The 20,614-nt window shown below is 40.4% G+C and overlaps 1 protein-coding gene across 1 annotated transcript; it reads left to right on the plus strand.

Annotated features, from left to right (window-relative positions):
• The first annotated feature begins 1,721 nt into the window (after positions 1-1,721).
• Positions 1,722-3,047, plus strand: LOC136846892 (uncharacterized). Its single transcript, XM_067118145.1, has 2 exons — positions 1,722-1,801; positions 2,003-3,047. Exons 1-2 carry the CDS (start codon positions 1,722-1,724, stop codon positions 3,045-3,047), a joined length of 1,125 nt encoding a protein of 374 aa, XP_066974246.1.
• The last annotated feature ends 17,567 nt before the right edge of the window (positions 3,048-20,614 follow it).

A 20,614-nucleotide genomic window follows, 5' to 3' on the forward strand; every position in this document is an offset into this window, starting at 1 on the left:
AGATTAAATGAAAAGTAAACTTACTTTTTCACTCGACATGTTATTTAGCAGGTGTCAAGTGGCAAGCACGGTATCGTCATCCAGGCAAAAGTACCGAACTCTAAACGGAAACCAGACAGGAAATCAACATCAGTTCATCTTCAATCAGTAGGCCTAACTGTTTCGCGAACCAACTTTAGGCCTATGTCCCCGTTGGTGTCATTTTTATTAATGAAACTCGTTGACCTGAATACCTGATGGATCAAAAAATTGTGACGGATTACCAGAGATTCATCCCCCGCCCCCCAAGAAAGACGCTTAGCGCTTTGGTCACGTTGGCTGCCGCATATTCAAAGCAATTGGATCGGTATTTCATTTTATTTGAAATTAAATTGTGGAATTCGAAGGACAGGCATAAGATAGGATACGCCAGTGGAACTGAACCATCTATAGTACTTTACATCACCTATAAAACAATGGAATAAAACTGTATAGAGAGATCTGGCGCAACATTTCTGCCTTATCTCTGGAAAGCAAAGCCACGTAAATTTTGGTGGGTACGCCTAATCAGTTATCCTGTATAATCCTACCTTTTGTCTTTGCTTCCTGAATGTCAGTTAAATCTTTTAGGCCTTTTGTTGTTAAGATCCTCTCTGTCTGTCTGTCTGTCTCTCTCTCTCTCTCTCTCTCTCTCTCTCTCTCTCTCTCTCTCTCTCTCTCTCTCTCTCTCTCTACTGGAGTAATTTTTTGTCATAAAGTTCATTTTCTTCCTTTGCATTTTGTATACGTGGCAAATTATACTCTAAAAAGTAAGCTGGAAAGTTACTTTAAAATTATGGAAAGCCCTGTATTAAAGACAGTGAAACAAATATTAAAACGTGAAATAGGAATAAGAGGCTTCAGTTTTTAAATGCAGCTAAAGATAAACTTGCTTTTCTTACCTCTGCAGTAAATTACTGTGCAGGATTTAACGATAGAACAGTCATAGCTATTTTAAGCTTTAAAACGAAATCACAAGTGTCTTACGCGTGAGGAACAAGTAGAAAGTCAACACGTTAAAAGACGAGAGAGAGAGAGAGAGAGAGAGAGAGAGAGAGAGAGAGAGAGAGAGAGAGAGACGGGGGAATGGGGGATTGGAGTTGGAGGTTGCTGGGGGTACCCTACACAGCCACGACGATTTGGTTTGACCGTTTATAGCAATCAACTTCTCATCCTCTTTTAACGGGCTGCTTCAGGAGCAAGAGCCCGTGCCTGCAAAAGGCTGGCTTAACATTAAACAACAACATCCTCTTGTTTATTGGGGGCGTTCTTTACCCAGGGATTACTTTTGGGAGCCCATCTTATCGATGTTTGGCCTTAGAGGAAAAGAAAAGATTTTCAGGAAAAGGTTGCCTTAAAAGGCAGCCTCCTTAAAGAATGCCTATAGCCTGTCAAACACACTAATATCGCTAGTGTGTGGCCACGTAGAAAAAGCAGCGCAGTAACATCTGTTCAACAGTTTAAAGATCCGTTCACACAATCACGTATCAGCCCATGTATGTTCACGCATGTGAAACGTGGCTATACTGTAGGGTTTGTCGGCGTAATCAAGTGGATACGTGTCAAAGGCCGATGTCCTCACGATATCCCCACGTACATCAGTGGGTATACGCCAGGTACAAAAGGGCCGTGCTGTGCACGTGTTTGCAGTTCCATTCACCGCCTCCCTGTAGCAAGAAGTATTCCCCTGCTGCTGAATCAACATGGAGAACATTGATGACATCCTTGCCCTTATAACACCAGCACACAGACAACAAAGAAACGTAATGGAGGCTGTCGTGGAGTAGGTGCATTGCATGGTATTGGTGGAAGTTCTGAAGGCCTACATTGCAATTGAAAATCAGAAAAAAAAGAGGAGGCCGAGGAGTGTTTGGGCTTGGCTGTACTTGCAAAGAAGAGTGGAGCTAGGCCACTATGACAACCTGATGGAGGAGCTGGCAACCGAAAACCCAGAACTATACAGGAATTTTACATGAACTGACAGAGACATATTCAGTGAAATAGTTGAACGTGTCACACCCTACATTCAGAAGCAACGCATATTTTGGAGGGAACCCCTTACGCCAGGACTGCATGTGGTTATCACCCTACGTTTCCTCGCCACGGGTGACTCATACAAGATCCTGCAATATGCATTCCGAGTAGCCCATAACACCATCAGCTGCATTGTACCTGAGACCTGCAGGGTCATTGTTTCTGCCCTTGGAGATGAAGAATTGCAGGTGCCACAAACACCAGAGGCTTGGAAGCAGGTTGCCCGCGGGTTTGAAGAATGGTGGAACTTCCCCCACGTAATTGGAGCAATAGATGGCAAACACATCAGGCTCCGTAACCCTCCTCTTGGTGGTATGCATTACTACAATTACAAGAAGTTCTTCTCCATGATTCTACTTGCCATTGTCAACGCTTCATATAAGTTCCTCTACGTGGACGTGGGTGCCATTGGGTCAGAGTCGGACGGTGGTGTATTTGCCCAGACCCGTCTGTGTGAAATGCTGGCAAAACAGGAAGCAAACCTTCCCCAACCTGAGGCCCTGCCAGATGCAACAAATGGAGCTCCTGTAGACTACTTCCTGCTTGGCAATGATGCCTTCCCTCTGGGGAACTATCTCATGAAGCCCTACCCCAAAAGAGGCCTGTCCAAGGAGGAGTGGATCTACAACTACAGGTTAAGTAGGGCATGGCGGATGGTGGAGAATGCCTTCGGGATTCTGGCCAGCAAATTCAGAGTACTCCACACGTCAATGTGTATCAAGCCTGACGGTGCAGAGTCAGTAGTGCTGGCCGCGTGTGTTCTGCACAACCTTATAATAACAAGAAATCCACACAGACAGGAAGGAGATCAGGAGAACCCCGTCACACATGACTTCGTACCTTGTGCTTGGAGGAGTGACCCACCCATAGGAAAAGCTCTTCCAACCGTGGGCGGCAACACTGCAACCAGGAATGCCAAGGAACAACGCAACATCCTGAAAGACTACTTTTCATCTCCTGCCGGTTCCATTACTTGGCAGGAGAACTACTGTTAACCTACATTTATATTTGTTATAATTATTTCTCTTTGTATGTCGACTTCCTTATTTTTTAATGTCCGTACTGTTTACTTTTCCTTTGTATTTATGCATTTTTTTGTTTTACATATGTCTTATTTGTGTTATTATTCTTACTCCATTTTGTTAGTATAATGGTTTTTAGTTCATTGAATAAAAGTTATTTTTCAATTATATGTTTATTGTTTATACTAATCCTGATATATACACTGAAACATACAACAACACCAAAAACAAACATTTGTTATATAAGCTAATTTTCAACTATATATTTGTTTGCATATTTTTTTTTCAGTATTGGATCATACACTCTGACATTTTTAATGCAGAAGCAAATACATGCATTGCAATATGGCTAAGTGCATTCCTCCAATGCGTGGGAAGATTATAACTTTGAATATTTTGAAATGGTTTATATCTTTATATAGGCCATTACCAAGCAGTAGTGAAGAACATCTTAATAATATGAAAATACAGATTTTTTATTTTTTTATTTTAATATAATCTATCTTCACTTACTTCTTATTTTAGTTGTTATTCTTACTTCATTTTGTTACTTTGATGGTTTTTAGTTCATTGAATAGAAGTTACTTTTATACTAGTGCTGATATATACATTGAAAATACAATAATACAAAAAATATACATTTCTTTATATAAGTTAATTTTCAACTATATACTTGTTTGCATATGTCTTAATTGTGTAATTATTCTTACTTCATTTTGTTACTTTGATGGTTTATAATTTAGTTCATTGAATAAAAGTTATTTTTCAATTATATGTTTATTGCTTATACTAATGCTGAAATATTTACATGGAAACATACAATAATACAAAATATATACATTTGTTTATAATACACATTGACACATACACAAAATATGTTTACACAAAAAATGTTGCCTAACTAGAGGTTCTCGAGGAAGCTGCTAGTTGGCAAAGACACGCTGAGGTACTTGGGTGTGGACGTCACTCCAGGTGCAGACAGCTGCGTGTGCAGCAACGCCACCTGTTGCGCTGTGAGGTTGAGAGGCTGGGTCATGGCACCACTAGGTGTAGCAAGTGGCACATATGATGGAGCCGTCATAGCAGGAAGGGGAGCTGGGGCCGCAGGTGGAGCGTCCCAGAGGGCTTCTGCTTGGGAGTGGGGTATCTGATGACGTGGCGGCCTTGTGATGCCCTCTTTGGTTACCCTCACAAAGCGCTGTATGGCGGAGAGGAACTCCACCTTCAGAGCCATCCTAGGCTCAGGCCCCACATCCACACAGTCGTAGGCAAGCTCCTCCAGAGCGTTCCGCCAGTACATCAACTTGGGATCACCCAGAGGTTTTATGACCCCCTCTAGCCTTTCCCGAGCTGACTCTGCTTGTTGCAGCAACACTTCCAGGACCCCACTTGCAGCCTTGTCCTGCTTTCGTGACTTCCTTGTTGCAGGCTCATCAATGGTGGAGGACCGGTCATCGGACGAACAGGGGACTAGAGTGACACTGCCAGCAGGATCACAAAGGGCAGAAACAGCAAGGGCAGGACCATGGGCAGGAGGGTTGCTGCAAGCAGCTGCAGCAGGCGCAGACTGTAAAGAGGTGGAATATTTATGAGAGAATGTAAATAAATGTGCTGTGAATGACAAGGTTGTAGTTTCACTAATTAAATAAACTACGCAATAAAGTTTCAGTGACTGATTTACTAAACAACGAAACAATAAAATAAGACATACCATCAGAAGTCCCAACACCTTGGGCTTCTTTTGGCAGACGGTGTGGGGCTTGAGGAAGTGGAAGATGTTAAGTAATCCACTTCTCACGGTCCGTCAGTCGTCTCCTGGCCCCCTGACTACTTTTTTCCGCTGTAAGGCGTCCAAAGCGAATCCTGAGGGAGGTAAACCAGGTCCGGAGTTCATGGCCTGACACAGGAGGATCAAGTGACCTCCCCTTCTCCTCAAATGCCCTGCACACCCTCGCCTTGTCTTTGTATGCAGTCATGCCCTTATTGTAGATGAATTCGGCCTCCTGCTCCAAGCACTCTCCTACCAACCTCTCATTTTCGTCTGAGAGGATGACAGAGGGGTTCTTCTTCTGGCATGCCTTACTGCATCAGTCCCAGGGGCAGTGCCGTCAGCAGCTTCCTCGTTGACGTCATCATCAGCGTAGTCTTCGTCATCCAGCCCGACATCCTCATCGTTGAAAAGGCTATGGTCACTGGCCATGTCCTCCACCTCGTCAGCCTCTTCAAGGTGTATCACCACATCCTCCTCCTCCATGGTGCCTGCAGGTGTGCCTGTAGCAGGTGGTCTCCTTGTAGAGGCCGTCTCAGCTCCTGACTGGGATGTTGGAGGCTTGTAAGCCCCCTTCCGCTGTCTTTTGGTGCTTTCTTTTGGCATTGTATTCCAAAGGTCTACTGATGAAGGCGCTGGAGGGGTGAGAGACGGTGTTGCTGCTGCCTGTCTGGGAGAGGAACTGAAGCCGCATCCATGCCGCAAGATGTTTTATACACCCGACACAGCACTGCCTCATTGTCTCAGGTCCTAGGGGAGAGGCACTGTTGCCACGTCTGCTCCCGAGCCTCGTGAGGACCCACGCGGTGCTTGGCGGGAACAGGAGAGCAGCGTGGGACCTCACGTCATTGTCCCACAGGCACGCTGACCACGCTACGGATGCACCACATGGTGCGTGTGGAACCACGCAAAATGACGGTTGACATGAGCAGACACGTATCTTTTGAACACATCGAAACGTACGTGGCTCCCCATGAATGCTGGGATGGTGCGTAGCGACCTCCCGACTCCGCCCCACATGCCCACGATCATAAATATGCATTACGGAACTTTTTTGTAGTACTTACGTAAGCTGTTTCCAACTACCAGTTTCCATTCATGCGTGGGCATGCGTGAGTTGATATGTGAATGTGTGAACAGACCTTAAATCTTTCCTCCAAGCCCCAGTCCCATTAGAACTTGCGACCACTAGAGACCACCGGCAACCTCTAAAGGCAGAGATAACCTGCGGTTGTCTGCAGCTTAATTCAAGAAAATGCTTGGCAGTCACAAATGGATATACTTCTGCGATCATCGTACGACAGGTTGTTGAAAGTCGTGCAATAAGTCATTTGCGGTCAGAATTGATACCCCCATGGTAAGTTCCATATTCTTCCCCAGGTAAAATCTAATATTGGTGACCCTTGCTCGAATTCTTGTAGCCCTGCAAGGTGCAGGATCATTGCACACCTTCAGTCTATTGCAGCTATCAGCCACTAGCTTTCCTAAAGCTGGATGCAAGACGTAGAAATGAACCTTTTTAGCATAAAACCCCCATTACAAGCACAATTGAACAGGTTTCCTCAGCATAAGTACAATGTTATTTTATTTTATGTGTTAGGTGTGAACCAAAATCGTGACTGTAAAAGCTGCTAGGTATCATTAGACCACGTGCATGCTCCACAAATAGCTCACAGAGAACAGAGATTGTTAGTTATCCAAACAGAAGCTTTTGGTGCTATCACATTTTAGCCTGCATGTTTTCAATGCTAGGATAGTTAGGCAGTGAAGTGATAAATCAAGTGATATCTATTTCCTCTCTCACATGTTCCAGATGATTTACAGTCCGCTATTTTAGCTAGGCAACACAGTTAGCTGGGCAGTGAATTCACGCCCAACCAGCAAATTTCACTCGCTGGCCTCTCTCTCTCTCTCTCTACTTCTCTCCCGATAGCCTTAGTGATCATGCGAGAACTTAGAGTAACTCTCCACGATTCCCGAAATAATTTTTTTCAGAAAAATGTTAACATTCCTGTACCTCATTTTATCCAGGGCCACGTGAGCCCAGAAATCTTGCACATGAAAGTATCGCTTTCTTAAATTGTTACTACTGGAAGCTCAAGCGAAGAGCACGTGTAAAATTCATTCCCCTTAGTACGAGTCTTAAAAGTCCGTGAGACCAAGTGAATTCCTTTGCTTATCAAAGTGCAGTCAGACTAAGCAGCAAGAGAACGAATTCCCAAAATTGTTCAAACACCTCATAAAATCCTGCACATCATTTTCATTCAGACAGTCACGTAATTTCGCACGTAGTGAGCCAGTCAAAACACTGGTCATAGTCACCAACTACAGGTAGAGTAAAGACGACCTTCGTGATCACGTGTTAGTCAGGTCCCTATAGAGTAATGGTAGATTCTATTGCGTATGTGATCTAGGCTAATGGACTTTACCCGTGCATGGTAGATTTAAGATTTTTGTACTTATCATATTCTGCCGCATTTAATTCCGCGCACTTCAAATTAAGCACATTTTCTTCGTCGCATTCTATGCAATTATCCTTTGCTTAAGAAGCCAGCTAAATGGATTTAATCACGCATCTAGTTGTGTAACATCCGAAGCTATGTGCTTCCCGTTTATCTGAAGGGCAAATTCATGTGATTAATCCCAAAAGCATTTCATGATACAGTCATCATATACTGAAGACGAATTCATAATACTAAACCACTTATCAGCAACATGAATGAAATTAGCAGTTTTTCTAAATTGCTGCTGTTTAAGAGACCTTTCTTACCTAAGTAGTCAACTGCACTTGCAATCGAACTAGGTAACAGCTGTTATCCAGCTCACGCGCTCTTTCTCTTGGCCCAACAAGTTAAAATGAATCTCATTTAACTTATAAGAAAGCCCCATGAATGGAAGAATCAGAAACAAAACTTCCATCTTGCAACTTGATTCATTTCATCGGTACTATCATCCTTGCAAAAATGCGAAGAACAAATCATAGCATGAGCTGGGTTAAGCTTATCAGATCGTTGACATGCCTGTATGCATGCATCTATCACACCTTTCAACTCTCGAAAGACTCAAAGAATGTTATGCCTAAACCTAAGGATTTGATTTTCCTTTTTGTATTAAAACAGCCAAAAACTGTGCAACTGTTCGGCACTGTGATGACAATAATTTTACAATGTGTTTGACCAGGAAATATGTTTTCAATACTGACGTTTACTACGAGAAAAAATGTTGGCAAATGAGTAATTGTACAAGACAATAATTGATATATACATGCTGAAATCTACACATATCATAAATTAACATCTATCAAAGAAATCCTTAGAGGCAGGATAAAGATAAATATTAATCGAGGGACATTTTATGTTGCCTTTTTAAGCCAATTTTTTAATTTGGGTTAGCTTAGTCCGAGCCCCAGTCGAGGTTTGGGGGCTCGACTGAGCACCTTATCCTACCCGCTCAGACTCTGACCTGTTCGTTAGAAGTCCCGTTCTTCCCTGGATCCTGGAAAAGCATGTCTGGCCAATCGCGCGTGGGCGGTGCTAATCCCACGTCAAGACGAGATTAGTGCAGAGAAAAAAGGGGGCCTGGACATTCATTTCCACTGTCCGAAGGGTATGGTATATGCCTGAAGATTTATTCCTGGACCTCGCTCCAAACACCGCAGTTGCAGTCCAGTCATAACAGCTGTTGTAATTAGTAGCATTTTTTATTCCTTTTTTGTTTCTCTCAAACATGGACGATCTAAAACTGATTGAGCTGTGTGCATACATAGTTGTCTGTGTGGTGCAAAAAATTAACATTTTAAAGATGCAATTGTCAGGGATAAAGTGCGGGCAAAAATTCCTAATTAAATGAAACAACCTCAGAGTTCGTCCCAGTTTCTCAGCAGGATTTAAGGGATGTTTTTTAAGGCCACATGATTGCCTTGTTAGGTCATGTCCAATGACTGACGAGGTATAATCAAATTGTCTAATATTTAAACAGAAAAATTCTCTGAACACCGAATCATCCTTCAAAAAATGTCTTTGAATCAGAATATTTTGAATTCTCTCGGTGTCTCTTGCAGAATACATTTCATGAGGTTTATTGCTTTTTAATTATTATTATTATTATTATTATTATTATTATTATTATTATTATTATTATTATTATTATTATTGTTGTTCAGAAGATGAACCCTATTATTATGGAACAACCCTACAGGGGCCGTTGACCTGAAATTCAAGCTTCCAAAGTATACGGTGTTCGTTAGGAAGAAGTAAGAGGAGGTAAAGGGAAATACAGAAAGGAGAGATCTCACTTATTAAAAAAGAAAAAAAAATATATATTAATGAATAGATAAAAATGTATTAAAATTTAATGAAAATAGTATTAGTGTAGTAATGCATGCGTCTTTGCTTGAACGTTTGAAGTTTCAGTTACACGACATCCAACGGTATGAGTAATAAAGAACCTCTGGAACTAAGAAGTTCTACAGTGAGGCACATTTACTGAATACTGGAATTGCTGTTCAGCAGATCTGGTTGCTCTCTGTCTGATCCAATAATATCAAACTTTCATCTTCTTCGTCTTCCTCGAGAAGATAAAGCACAACTCAGTTGCTTCCGCCGTGACACTAACAGTGAAACTTCTGAATTGAATTGAATTGAATTGAATATAGAATTTAGGCCAAAGGCCTAGCGCTGGAACCAATGAGGTCACTCAGTACTGAAACGGAAATTGACAGCAAAAGTTTGAAAGGTGTAACAGTAGGAAAACCTCGCAGTTGCTCTGTGAATCAGTTGTTAGGAGAGGGTGGAAAGTAAGATAGAAGAACGAGAATATGAACAGAGATACAGTAAAAAGAATGAAAGGTTGCAGCTAGGAGACGAAGGCACGCTACAAAGAACATTAAGTAATGCCTACAGTGCGCCGCATGAGGTGCACTGACGGCGCTACCCCTCTACGGAGAATGAAACTGATGAACTAGAGCGACCAAAGTCATGGTATTGAAAATCTCACTGGCTACTGTAGACGCTCGGTTCTAATAACGCAGCAATAGTCGCTTGAGTCGCTTCACTGGAAACGCACCATTAGATGGCAGCTCAAGCTTTAGGTTATAAAACAGCTTATGGAACGTCGTTATATTAATCAAAGATAAACAGAGGACTCAGTTATCAACGACGATAGACCCAGATGCTTCAGACGACCCTCCTAATGTCATCACAGTTCCCTCCCAGCTATGCAGAACGATTTCCCGACGAACCAGTCGTGGAAGTCTTCGTAAACTTTGTGCTCGTAAAAGTCGGGGTCGTGTAATCGAGAACACAGATGGCACATAATTCTCACTCCTCCCACCGTTGAAGCTTGATAATACTTCTTCCATTCGAAGTATTGCTCATATTCCTGTAAGACCATTGAGATAGAATAGAATTATTGGCTGTTCATAATACGTCTTCCTTCCTAACTGATTCCCCTGCTCTTACAATGCTGAAAATAAAAAAAAAACATCCAAATTATTGCAGATTATCCCAAATAAGAATGATACAAAATGATAGCGAGGGCGCTCATATGATCTATATGGATCTATGTGTATATAAACATGTATTATGCACAGCAACATAAGTAAGTTTGGTCGGGTATGTATATCTACAATGAAGATCCATACCCTGACACCATAATCAACCTATGATTCTTAACATTATATCAGAATTTCTACAGTATATCAGTGGAAAGAGAGACAGACAGACAGACAGGCAGAGAGAGAGAGAGAGAGAATTTTACCTGAGGGTTATCTTTCAAGTAGAGTAATCTCCTTGCCAGCTCCTTCGGCGAATAGTCGTTGGCGTTGATGTAGGAATTCGGCGGAAGGACCAAGGAGTAATTCTCCGAGCCTCGAACCACTGGAACGATGTGATAATGCATAAGATTGTACACCTTCTCTGTGACGTAATCTTTGCAGAGCTCGTTTTCGAAGGCGAAGTAGAAGAGGTAATTTTCGCCAGCGACCTTCAGACACGGGTCAGTCGACGTGTTGTACATGTGGTGGACGTACATCGAATGGCCACACGACAGATTCCCGCATCGTCCGTAGACGTCGACTTGTGCGTATTTCTGAACTCTCCTGATGTACTGCAGACGATTCGACGCAGCTCCGCAGTTGGATATCAACGCCACCGCCACCTTCCTCGTGAGATTCACAGCCTCCATCACCGGAGGGATGACCCACGACGCGGGAAGGAATTGCGCGTCCTCCTTGGAGATGACGAAGCCGTTTCTCCACAAGACGTCTGAGTCCCGGCGGTACAACATCGTGCGGTTGAAAAGGCCGTCGTAGCTCTCGTATCGGGTTCTGTAGACATTGTTCGAGAGAGGTGGCGTTTCGAAGCTCAGCATGACCCAAGGTTGCCGAGGGTCACGAGGAGACAGGTCTGCCGTGACTGTCTGGAAATCCTTCGCTCCTCTCAGGTAGATGAGAATGACGTCCGTAGCATTTCTCTGGAAATGAAACTGATGTGTAGATTGGTGGAGACGACTGGGAATCGGTCGTAAAATCAATATTAAAGATGAATTTAGAATCAACGTGTTGATAAAATCTATCACAACAGTATTCCAATTCCCTTTCAAGTTGCTTAACTGATTTACCAATGTAAGGCAATTTGAAATGCAAAAAAAAAAACTAATTTAGGAAATTACAATTACCATTATCATTTGCTAACTCAGGGCAAAGCAAAGTTGCCATTATGAGACTTCAAAAAAAAAAAAAAAAAAAAAAAAAAAAACTTAAACCAATATCAAAAACTTTCAGAAGAAACAAGTAACGGATCAGAAAAGTTGCACAAAAGAATCACCTCTTTGACGTCGTAGACGATTTCACAGGGCAGAGGGCAATCCCCTCTCTTGACTTGGGAGAAGGCGGCATCCCAAAAGCCGTTCCCCTCGAAGGGACGTGACCACAGCAGTGCCCGGGGCACGGCGCCCGACCTGAACCTGAGTGCAGAGGAACCCTTATGACTCTTTGGAACAATAATGAGATTGGAATAAGAGCTGTAGGGGGAGGGGAGGGTGGGTAGAATTCGAACTAGGTTTAGTAGCGTGATACCAGAGGACCAAGAATATGAAAGACTGTAGGATGATTGGTTGAAAATATTTTGTGGAGGATTTGGGTGATTCCATAAAATGCCAGTTCGTTCAACTCATGTAACAATAAAGAAAAGAAAGAACAAGAAGGAGATAAATGAAAATAGAATTTAACGAAAGACGAAAATTTGAAAATGGAATCAAAGGAAACTGAAAAGATAAGAAAGCAAAAGATAATAAAGTTATCAATGACGTCATTTCTACACGTTGTTTAGTCACTCACAATAAAAACAATATTAATAATGTTATTGATAATAGACATGATAGCAGTTTCTAGATGCTAGAAATATATACCTTGTTAACTGCGGGACAAGCTTTCCCATAGCTTTCTTTCGAAAGAGCTCCATCATTGGCGCGAAAGTTTCATCTCGGAATACAGTTGATGGCCCCGGGATAGAGTCTGGAAAAGAAGCCGAAGAAGAAGAAGAAAATTTATCTAAATCAAAGAATTCCTTTCGTTAACTTGAAAAACAAAACTATAAAAAGTGAGCTAACACAAGCATTATTCTCACAGGTACTGATTAACCATTGCTAATGTCTTGCCTCTGTAAAAACTTGGATGTATTGCACAGTTTAAGTTCAAAAGAGGCTTGCTGTATGAGGCAATGTCGAAGGTTGACAGATGAGCGATGACTTACCATTATGTAGAGGCTGAGTAAAACTGTTATGGAATATGTTATGCAAAAGATAAAGATTCAGTACACACAGTACACATATGAATAAGAAAACGTAGAACTTTTTATCTTTGCTTATAATTTTTCTTGTAAAATTACACCTGAAAAGAGAGAAAGATATAATTTCAGTAGGTGAATTCCACAGTGTTTTATAATATAGTTGATATCTAGCTTAATCTTTCAGTTGTATTTAATCCTAACCAATTTGATAGATAAAGGTAATGTTTGGAAGTGTGATGACTTTTAAATCTACTAAGTTAGCGTTGTTATATTAGTTATGCGATTTGTAACGGCGCAAGTTGATAATACTCCAGTTAATATTATGATAAATATTAATATTTCTATACCTCTTTGTCAGTCAGTATATGATAACAAATTAATCCATCCTTCAGCATATGATAACAATTTAATCCTTCCTTTCATTGAAAATAATCAATATATATATATATATATATATATATATATATATATATATATATATATATATATATATATATATATGTATATATATATATATATATATATATTGTCACAGAATTCAGGCCTTCAGCCATCTTATAAAAAACCCCTGTTAAATAAAATTCAATAATTATAGTAACAGGAGTGTAGGGGTAGTTTTTCAGCCGAAGTGGACAGGAAATGTCTTCGTGCTTTGTTCTCCCCTCTGTCAAATTCCTCCTATTATTCACCACTCCTTAATGCCTTATTCCCCTTCCTTATTTTCAACTTCTCGTACTGGGGGCAAATTCCTCTGTTTCAGATCATACTGGCAGAGACCAGAATCAACTGGCCACCAATCCAGTTCACATGACCTGAGAGAGGTCAGTCCGTGCCCTGAGAAAGAAAAGGCATGCAAGCTTTGGCGGGATGCTATGAAGATAACATCTCCCTCAGAGCCTAGAGAGAGCTCCTAACCTTGTCTCCTGGGGTCTCTTTAGTCTAAGATGATACCAGGTCCCTAAATCCTACTGTAGTGGAAGCATCCATATTAAGGACTAACTGGAAGTCAACCTTGCTTTTTAGTTACAACAGCATATTATAAGTCTAGCAGGTATGTGTCTGATGTGGGTGTTTCACCCATTCTATTTTCTGTAATACTTAACAGAGCCTCTCTCTGCATTCCTAGAGACGCTGTCAACAGCAAAATAGAATTACTATAAATGAACAGTGTATTAGACCTAAACGCATTGTACCACAACAGTGTGAAATAGAAGGCTTATGCTATACTTTCCTGACACAGAATGTTTACTATTCAGCGAAACTCTGTAGGAAAGCTTATGCAATACATGAAAATATCCATGAAACATTAACAAATAACAATGTCCCAGTGTACATAGATCATAGGTGCAGGCTACACAGTATGGACCAATTGTCAGTGATTAGCGTGGCACAATAAAATTAATATATATATATATATATATATATATATATATATATATATATATATATATATATATATATATATATATATATATATATATATATATATATATTTACATATTGATAGTCTCGACAGAATGCTTTATTCGACATGAAATATCTAGTTATGAAAGGAAAATATGTATGAAAATTTTGATATTACTATTTTCATACAGCCTAGGCCTACTCTACTCTATAGTCATCAACATTCTAGACACACACGCACACACATACACACACAGACACACACATATATATGTGTTTATACAGTATATATATATATATATATATATATATATATATATATATATATATATATATATATATATATATATATATATATACAGTATATATATATTAATTTCCTTGGCTGCTTTTCTGCCTCTGTTTGTGTGTCCGTAGGTTTCTGGGAATTCTGGAGGCTTCTGGGAATTCCGAAGGCTTCTGGGAATTCTAGGGGCTTCTGGGGCTTCTGAAGGCTTCAAGACAATGTCCAGGCTCTTTGAAACCTTTCGTCTCCGATTTCTTCTCCATAAAACACTTTTTTAGTATTATGCAAGAACGGGAGAAGCCCACGTTCTTGGAGGTGAATTCACAAGACTTCTGAGAATTCTGAAGGCTTCTGGTCCTTCCTGGAGACGACAAGCTTCGATGATTTCTTCAGGGGAAGACCACATTCTTGGTGGTTACTGGCACATTTCTCGAAGGGAAGCGGATCCAACAGGAATCCATGTAGGAGTTGAAGACGGCTTCATAGGATCCTGGAGTCTAAGCATTTAAGAAGACATTATATCCAATGGGCGTTTCTCCAGGAATGCTTCGTGGGCTGAAGCCTGCTTCGAAGGATCCTGGAATTGTGAAGATGTCTTCGAGAATACGTTTTAATACAATGGGGATTTCTCCAGGAGATAGAAAAATTTTGGGCAGATTGATTCCTAAGACAGATTCTGGATTTCTCTAGAGACATGCAACCCTAACTGGCCCGAAATTTTCAGCAGTAAGTCACCCAACGGTATATAATAAAGGTTGCAGATTTTTGACCGAGCTTTGTTATTTTCATTTCGAAATGGACTAAGCAGGTAATTAGAATTTTGATACAAAATTTTTGGCCCTAATGGTGATGGTTCGGAACTGCAAATGGCAGCTCGGGAGAGACGGGTGACAGAAAGTGACGAACAGAGTGAGCAAAGACAACCGGTGATGGTACCATACAATGTGTATCTTAGCAAAATGTTCAATGTGCATATCAGTATGGAAATGTGTAACACTGGTGAACCTATCAAATACCTTTGCGAGTATTTCACAAAAGGTCATGATTGTGCTTGGGTGGGTCTCAAAAAAATTAACGGACAGCTAATGCTCGATAAAGTGCAAGAATTCGTGGACACACATTGTGTAACCCTTCCAGAAGCAGATTGGTGCCTTTTGGAGAATGAAATCCATCTGCAGTCTCACACGATCTATGAAATTAGCAAATGCGAGCGATAGCAAGCATCTGCTGGTATATATATATATATATATATATATATATATATATATATATATATATATATATATATATATATATATATATATATATATATATATGTGTGTGTGTGTGTGTGTGTGTATATATGTATCTGAATTGCTTATGCCCCACACTCCTCCTCTCCATCACTGGTATGTTCTTAGCTCTCTTGATTGGTTCCACCTCCTCTCTTCTTATTACATGGCCATAGTATCTCAGAGGAGCTTCCCTAGCCTTCTCCTTTACTTTATATATACCACACATTCTTCTTATATCCTGACTCTCCCTCCTTTCCAGTAAGGATATTCCATCAATCCATCTCACTATCCTCATCTCGGTTCTTTTCAACAGTCCCTCCTCTTTCATCTCAAGTGCCCAAGTCTCTGCCCCATATAATAGTACAGGCCTGATAACTGCCTTATAACTCTTCATTTTGAGCCTTAATGGCCCTTTCAAGTCTAAATTAACTCCAGTTACTTCTCTCCATTTTCGCCATGCTTCTTTCACTCTCTGTCTCACTGCTTTCTCAGTACCTGCACTCTGTTACTATTGATCCCAAGTAATTAAACTCACTGTTCCGTTTTAGCACTGTACCATCTGCCACTTGAATGTTTACTTCTTCATGACCTTTTTTTACTAATCATTAATTCTGTCTTTCTAATGTTCACTTTCAATCCTTTCTTTTCTAGGACTCCTTTCCATACTAAAAACCATTCTTGCAGTTCTTCTGTGTCTGCTATAATGACTAAATCATCAGCAAACATCAGTTCCCACCATTCTTCGTTGTTCCTTAATTCTGATGTCAAAGAGTCTTAACGATGAGGAACAAGAATGTACTCAGGGCTGATCCCTGATGGAGGCCAACCTCCGCTGGGAATGCCTCAGTCTCCCCATATTTTGTTTGTACTTTGGTTCTTGTCCCCTTCAACATCATCTACACTAGCCTTACCAACTTCTCTGGTACTCCTCTCTTTCTCAAACACCAATAAACTACTCTTGTCATTAGCCTGTCATACGCCTTTTCAAAATCCACAAAACATGTAAACTTTCCTGTTTCCTTCTAAATATTTCTCTTGGACTTGTCCTACTATAAAAATAGCGTCCATTGTGAAATTTCCTTTCATAAACCCAAACTGCTGCTCATGTATATATCTATCAGCTCTCTCAACCTTCCTTCTACTATTCTTTCTAGTACCTTGAATACATACTCCAAAAGCTTTATTCTTCTGTAGTTCCCACAGTTTAACACGTCTCCTTTTTGTTTATACATTTTAATCCCAACTATTGTTCCAGTCCTTGGCGTTTCCTCTACATCTCAGATCCTTTCCAATAGTGTTTGTTCCTGCTCTTTGCCTAGATTTCCCAATGCTTTAATCATTTCTACTATTACCTCGGACTTTCCTGCAGCTTTATTTACTTTTCCTTTCTTTATGGCATTCTCGACTTTACTCCCTCAGTTGATCTCTATTGGTCCTTCTACTGAAGGAACAGTTTCCAGTTCTTCACACTCATTCTATGTGATTAAAATTTAAAAACATTCTTTCCATTTCCTCTTGACCTCTTCTTCCTCAATTAAGATATTTCCATTTTTATCTTATATATATATATATATATATATATATATATATATATATATATATATATATATATGTATATATATATGTGTGTGTGTATTTACAGACACACACACTCATATATATATGTATATATATATATATATATATATATATATATATATATATATATATATATATATATATATATATATATATATATATATATATATACACACACACACACACACATATATATATATACATAAATATATATATATATATATATATATATATATATATATATATATATATATATATATATATATATATATATATATACTATTAAGTCAAAGCAGATATACTTAGAGTATGACCTAATTTCAGGATTAAATTTGAGTTCGAAGAATCTTGCCAGGGGAGACAATGCTCGCCAATATTGTTTTTATATAACTACTATGCGCGACCAGTTAAAGATTACCTGTGACCGGGCACAGACCAAGTGACCATATGGCTATATAATCTTGTTTACCAAAGGCCACTCTTCTTCATATACAGATTTGCTCGTTTTGGAAGCTGGTCGAGATGCCTCCCAAAAAGTCACCTTGCTACTCCCTCTCTAGTTCTACCATTAGATTTTCATAGTTGGGAACTGAACTCTTATGGTAATCCAAGGGCGGACCCAATATTGCCTCTGTCTTCGTCGCCGTCTCCTCGCACGTCGCCGTAAAAGCAATGCTAGCACAGCAGCATCTTCTAGTTGTTGTAACTGAAGTAGCATCTACATTGCTCTCCTTCGGGTGTCTGCCATAGCCATTCTTCGATGCAGACACTTCGACTACTTCCTTCAAAATGAAACAATTTCACATCAAATCCTTATTTATACCCCAAAATCGTCCTACGGCAATCGTACGATGATCCTCATACATCTCCACTAGTCGCTGATAGTGTCTAGTAGTCGTAAGTGATCGTGCGATGGTCGCGGACATTCATCAATAATCGTAGACGATCTCACACAATCGTGCAACCATTGTACAATTATAAATAACTTATTGCACGACTATGAACAACCTATCGTATGATGACCACAGAAGTATTATCTATATGTGACTGCCAAGCATTTTCTTGAATTAAGTCGCAGACAATCGCAGGTTATCTCCGGTTTTAGAGGTCGCCGGTGGTCTCTAGCGGTCGCAAGCTCTAGTGGGACTTGGGCTTAGAGGAAAAATCTAAATTGCTGAACAAATGTTACTGCGCTGCTTTTCCTACGTGGCCACACACTAGAGATATTAGTGTGTTTGACAGTCTATAGGCGTTCTTTAAAGAGGTTGCCTTTTGAGGCACCCTTTTCCTGAAAGTTTTCTTTTTCCTCTAAGGCCAGGACAGGATAATACCTCCGGTTGTCAAAAAGAATAGTGAACAGCAGATACGAATAGGAGTATCAAATAAGAAAAGTGGTAACCTTCAAAATGGCTGCTCATCTTTCCAACATCATCTATCTGAGTAACCATCTTATAGGCTGATTAAAAGGTAAAACGCATAACACGTGAATGTTTTCTATATGCCAGATCTTAACCCCATAACTCTGCTTTTAACCACTGAATCCCCTTTCTCCAAACATGAATGAGATGGACTCCCGAAAGTAACCCCTGGGTAAAGAATCGGCAGAGAATGCCCCAAGTAAACAAGAGGATGTTGTTGTCTAAGATTAAGCCAGCCTTGTGCGGGCACGGGCTCTTGCTCCTGGAGCAGCCCGTAAAAAGAGGATGAGACATTGATGCTATAAATAGTCAACCCAAGTCGTCGTGGCTGTGCAGGGTACCCCCAGCAACCTCCATCCCCCATGCCCCCCCATTCCCCCCGTCTCTCTGTCTCTCTCTCTCTCTCTCTCTCTCTCTCTCTCTCTCTCTCTCTCTCTCTCTCTCTCTCTCTCTCATCTTTTAACGTGTTGACTTTCTACTTGTTTCTCATGCGTAAGACACTTGTGAAATCGTTTTTGTGCTTAAAATAGCTTTGACTGTTCTTTCGTTAAATCCTATACAGTAATTTACTGCAGAGGAAATAAAAGCAAGTTTATCATTAACTGCATTTAAAAATGGAATCCTCTGATTCCTATTTCTTACGTTTTAATATTTGTTTCACTGTCTTCAATAGTAACCTTTTCCTAATTTTAAAGTAACTTTCCAGCTTACTTTTATGGTATAATTTGCCACGTATACAAAATGCAAACATTTTGCAAAGAAAGATAATGGACTTTATGAGAAAGTATGACACAAGTAGCGAGAGAGAGAGAGAGAGAGAGAGAGAGAGAGAGAGAGAGAGAGAGAGAGAGAGAATCTTAATAACAAACGCCGTAAAAGATATAAATTGACATTCAGGAAGCAAAGACAAAAGGTCGGATTATACAGGATAACTGATTAGTCGTACCTACCAAAATACGGCAGAAATGTTGCGCTAGATCTCTCTATACAGTTTTAATCCATTGTTTTACAGGTGATGTAAAGTACTATAGATGGTTCAGTTCCACTGGCGTATCCTATCCTACGTCTGTCTTTGGAATTTCACAATTTAATTTCAAATAAAATGAAATATCGACCCAATTGCTTTGAATTTGCGGCAGCCAAAGCGGCCAAAGTCTCTAGATCTTGAACAAGGCATTTTAGCGCTAAGCTTCCTCTTGGGGATGTGAGGGCGGGGTGGCGCGGGGGTTGGGGGGGGCGTCGTTTGATGAATCTCGGGTAATCCGTCATAATTTTTTAATCCATTAGGCATTCAGGTAAACGGGTTTCACTAATAGAAAATGACACCACCGAGGATATAGGCCTAAAGTTGGTTCACGAAACAGGCCTACTGGCTGAAGATGAACTGCGATTGTTCTTCTGTTTGATTTCCATTTTGAGTTCGGTACTTTTGCCTGGATGACGATAGGCTCACTTTCGGTGAACTTTGACCCTTTGTTTTCGTTCGTGAACTTTTCTTACATGAACTGCATGTAAGATTGTGCAGTTAGCAAAATCTGTCTCTCCTTCCTTCGTACAAATAACGCCTTGGTGAATTTCCAAAGCTTCTCTTCGTTACTTTGTCACTTTCACAGTTCTTCATCAAGATCAAAGTTCATACGGACGTAAAATTGTGCCATAATGTTTTCCTTCCCGAATAGCACAACGTAAGGAAAGTATCTACCGTCGATAGAAAGAGAGAGGAAAAAAACTAGTTCTTATGAATACGTCTCACCAAGAGAAATCCATTTCTCAGACTGCAATATCTGCTGGCCACATAGACCGTTACCGTGCTTGCCACTTGACACCTGCTAAGTGACAAGTCGATTGAAAAAGTAATTTTACCTTTCATTTAACCTCGCACCCTCCTCCACGTCCCCGCCCGTTCTGTCTCTCCCCCCAACATCTTCCCACCAAATCCCACCCAACATCCATTTTACGAAAAAATCTCAGGGTTCGGTACTGTGCGCAAATGTTCCTTTTATCTTATTCACAGGTCAATAAAAT

The sequence above is a fragment of the Macrobrachium rosenbergii genome, chromosome 16 (assembly GCF_040412425.1).
Source record: "Macrobrachium rosenbergii isolate ZJJX-2024 chromosome 16, ASM4041242v1, whole genome shotgun sequence".
Taxonomy (NCBI): Eukaryota; Metazoa; Arthropoda; class Malacostraca; order Decapoda; family Palaemonidae; genus Macrobrachium; species Macrobrachium rosenbergii.

What these genes read in the sequence shown, in the direction of transcription:
- LOC136846892 (XM_067118145.1), top strand. Translation starts at nt 1,722, where the DNA reads ATGGAGAACATTGATGACATCCTTGCCCTTATAACACCAGCACACAGA. An exon ending in GTAATGGAGGCTGTCGTGGA is followed by an intron (nt 1,802 to 2,002) that starts GTAGGTGCATTG and finishes ATGAACTGACAG; the next exon opens with AGACATATTCAGTGAAATAG.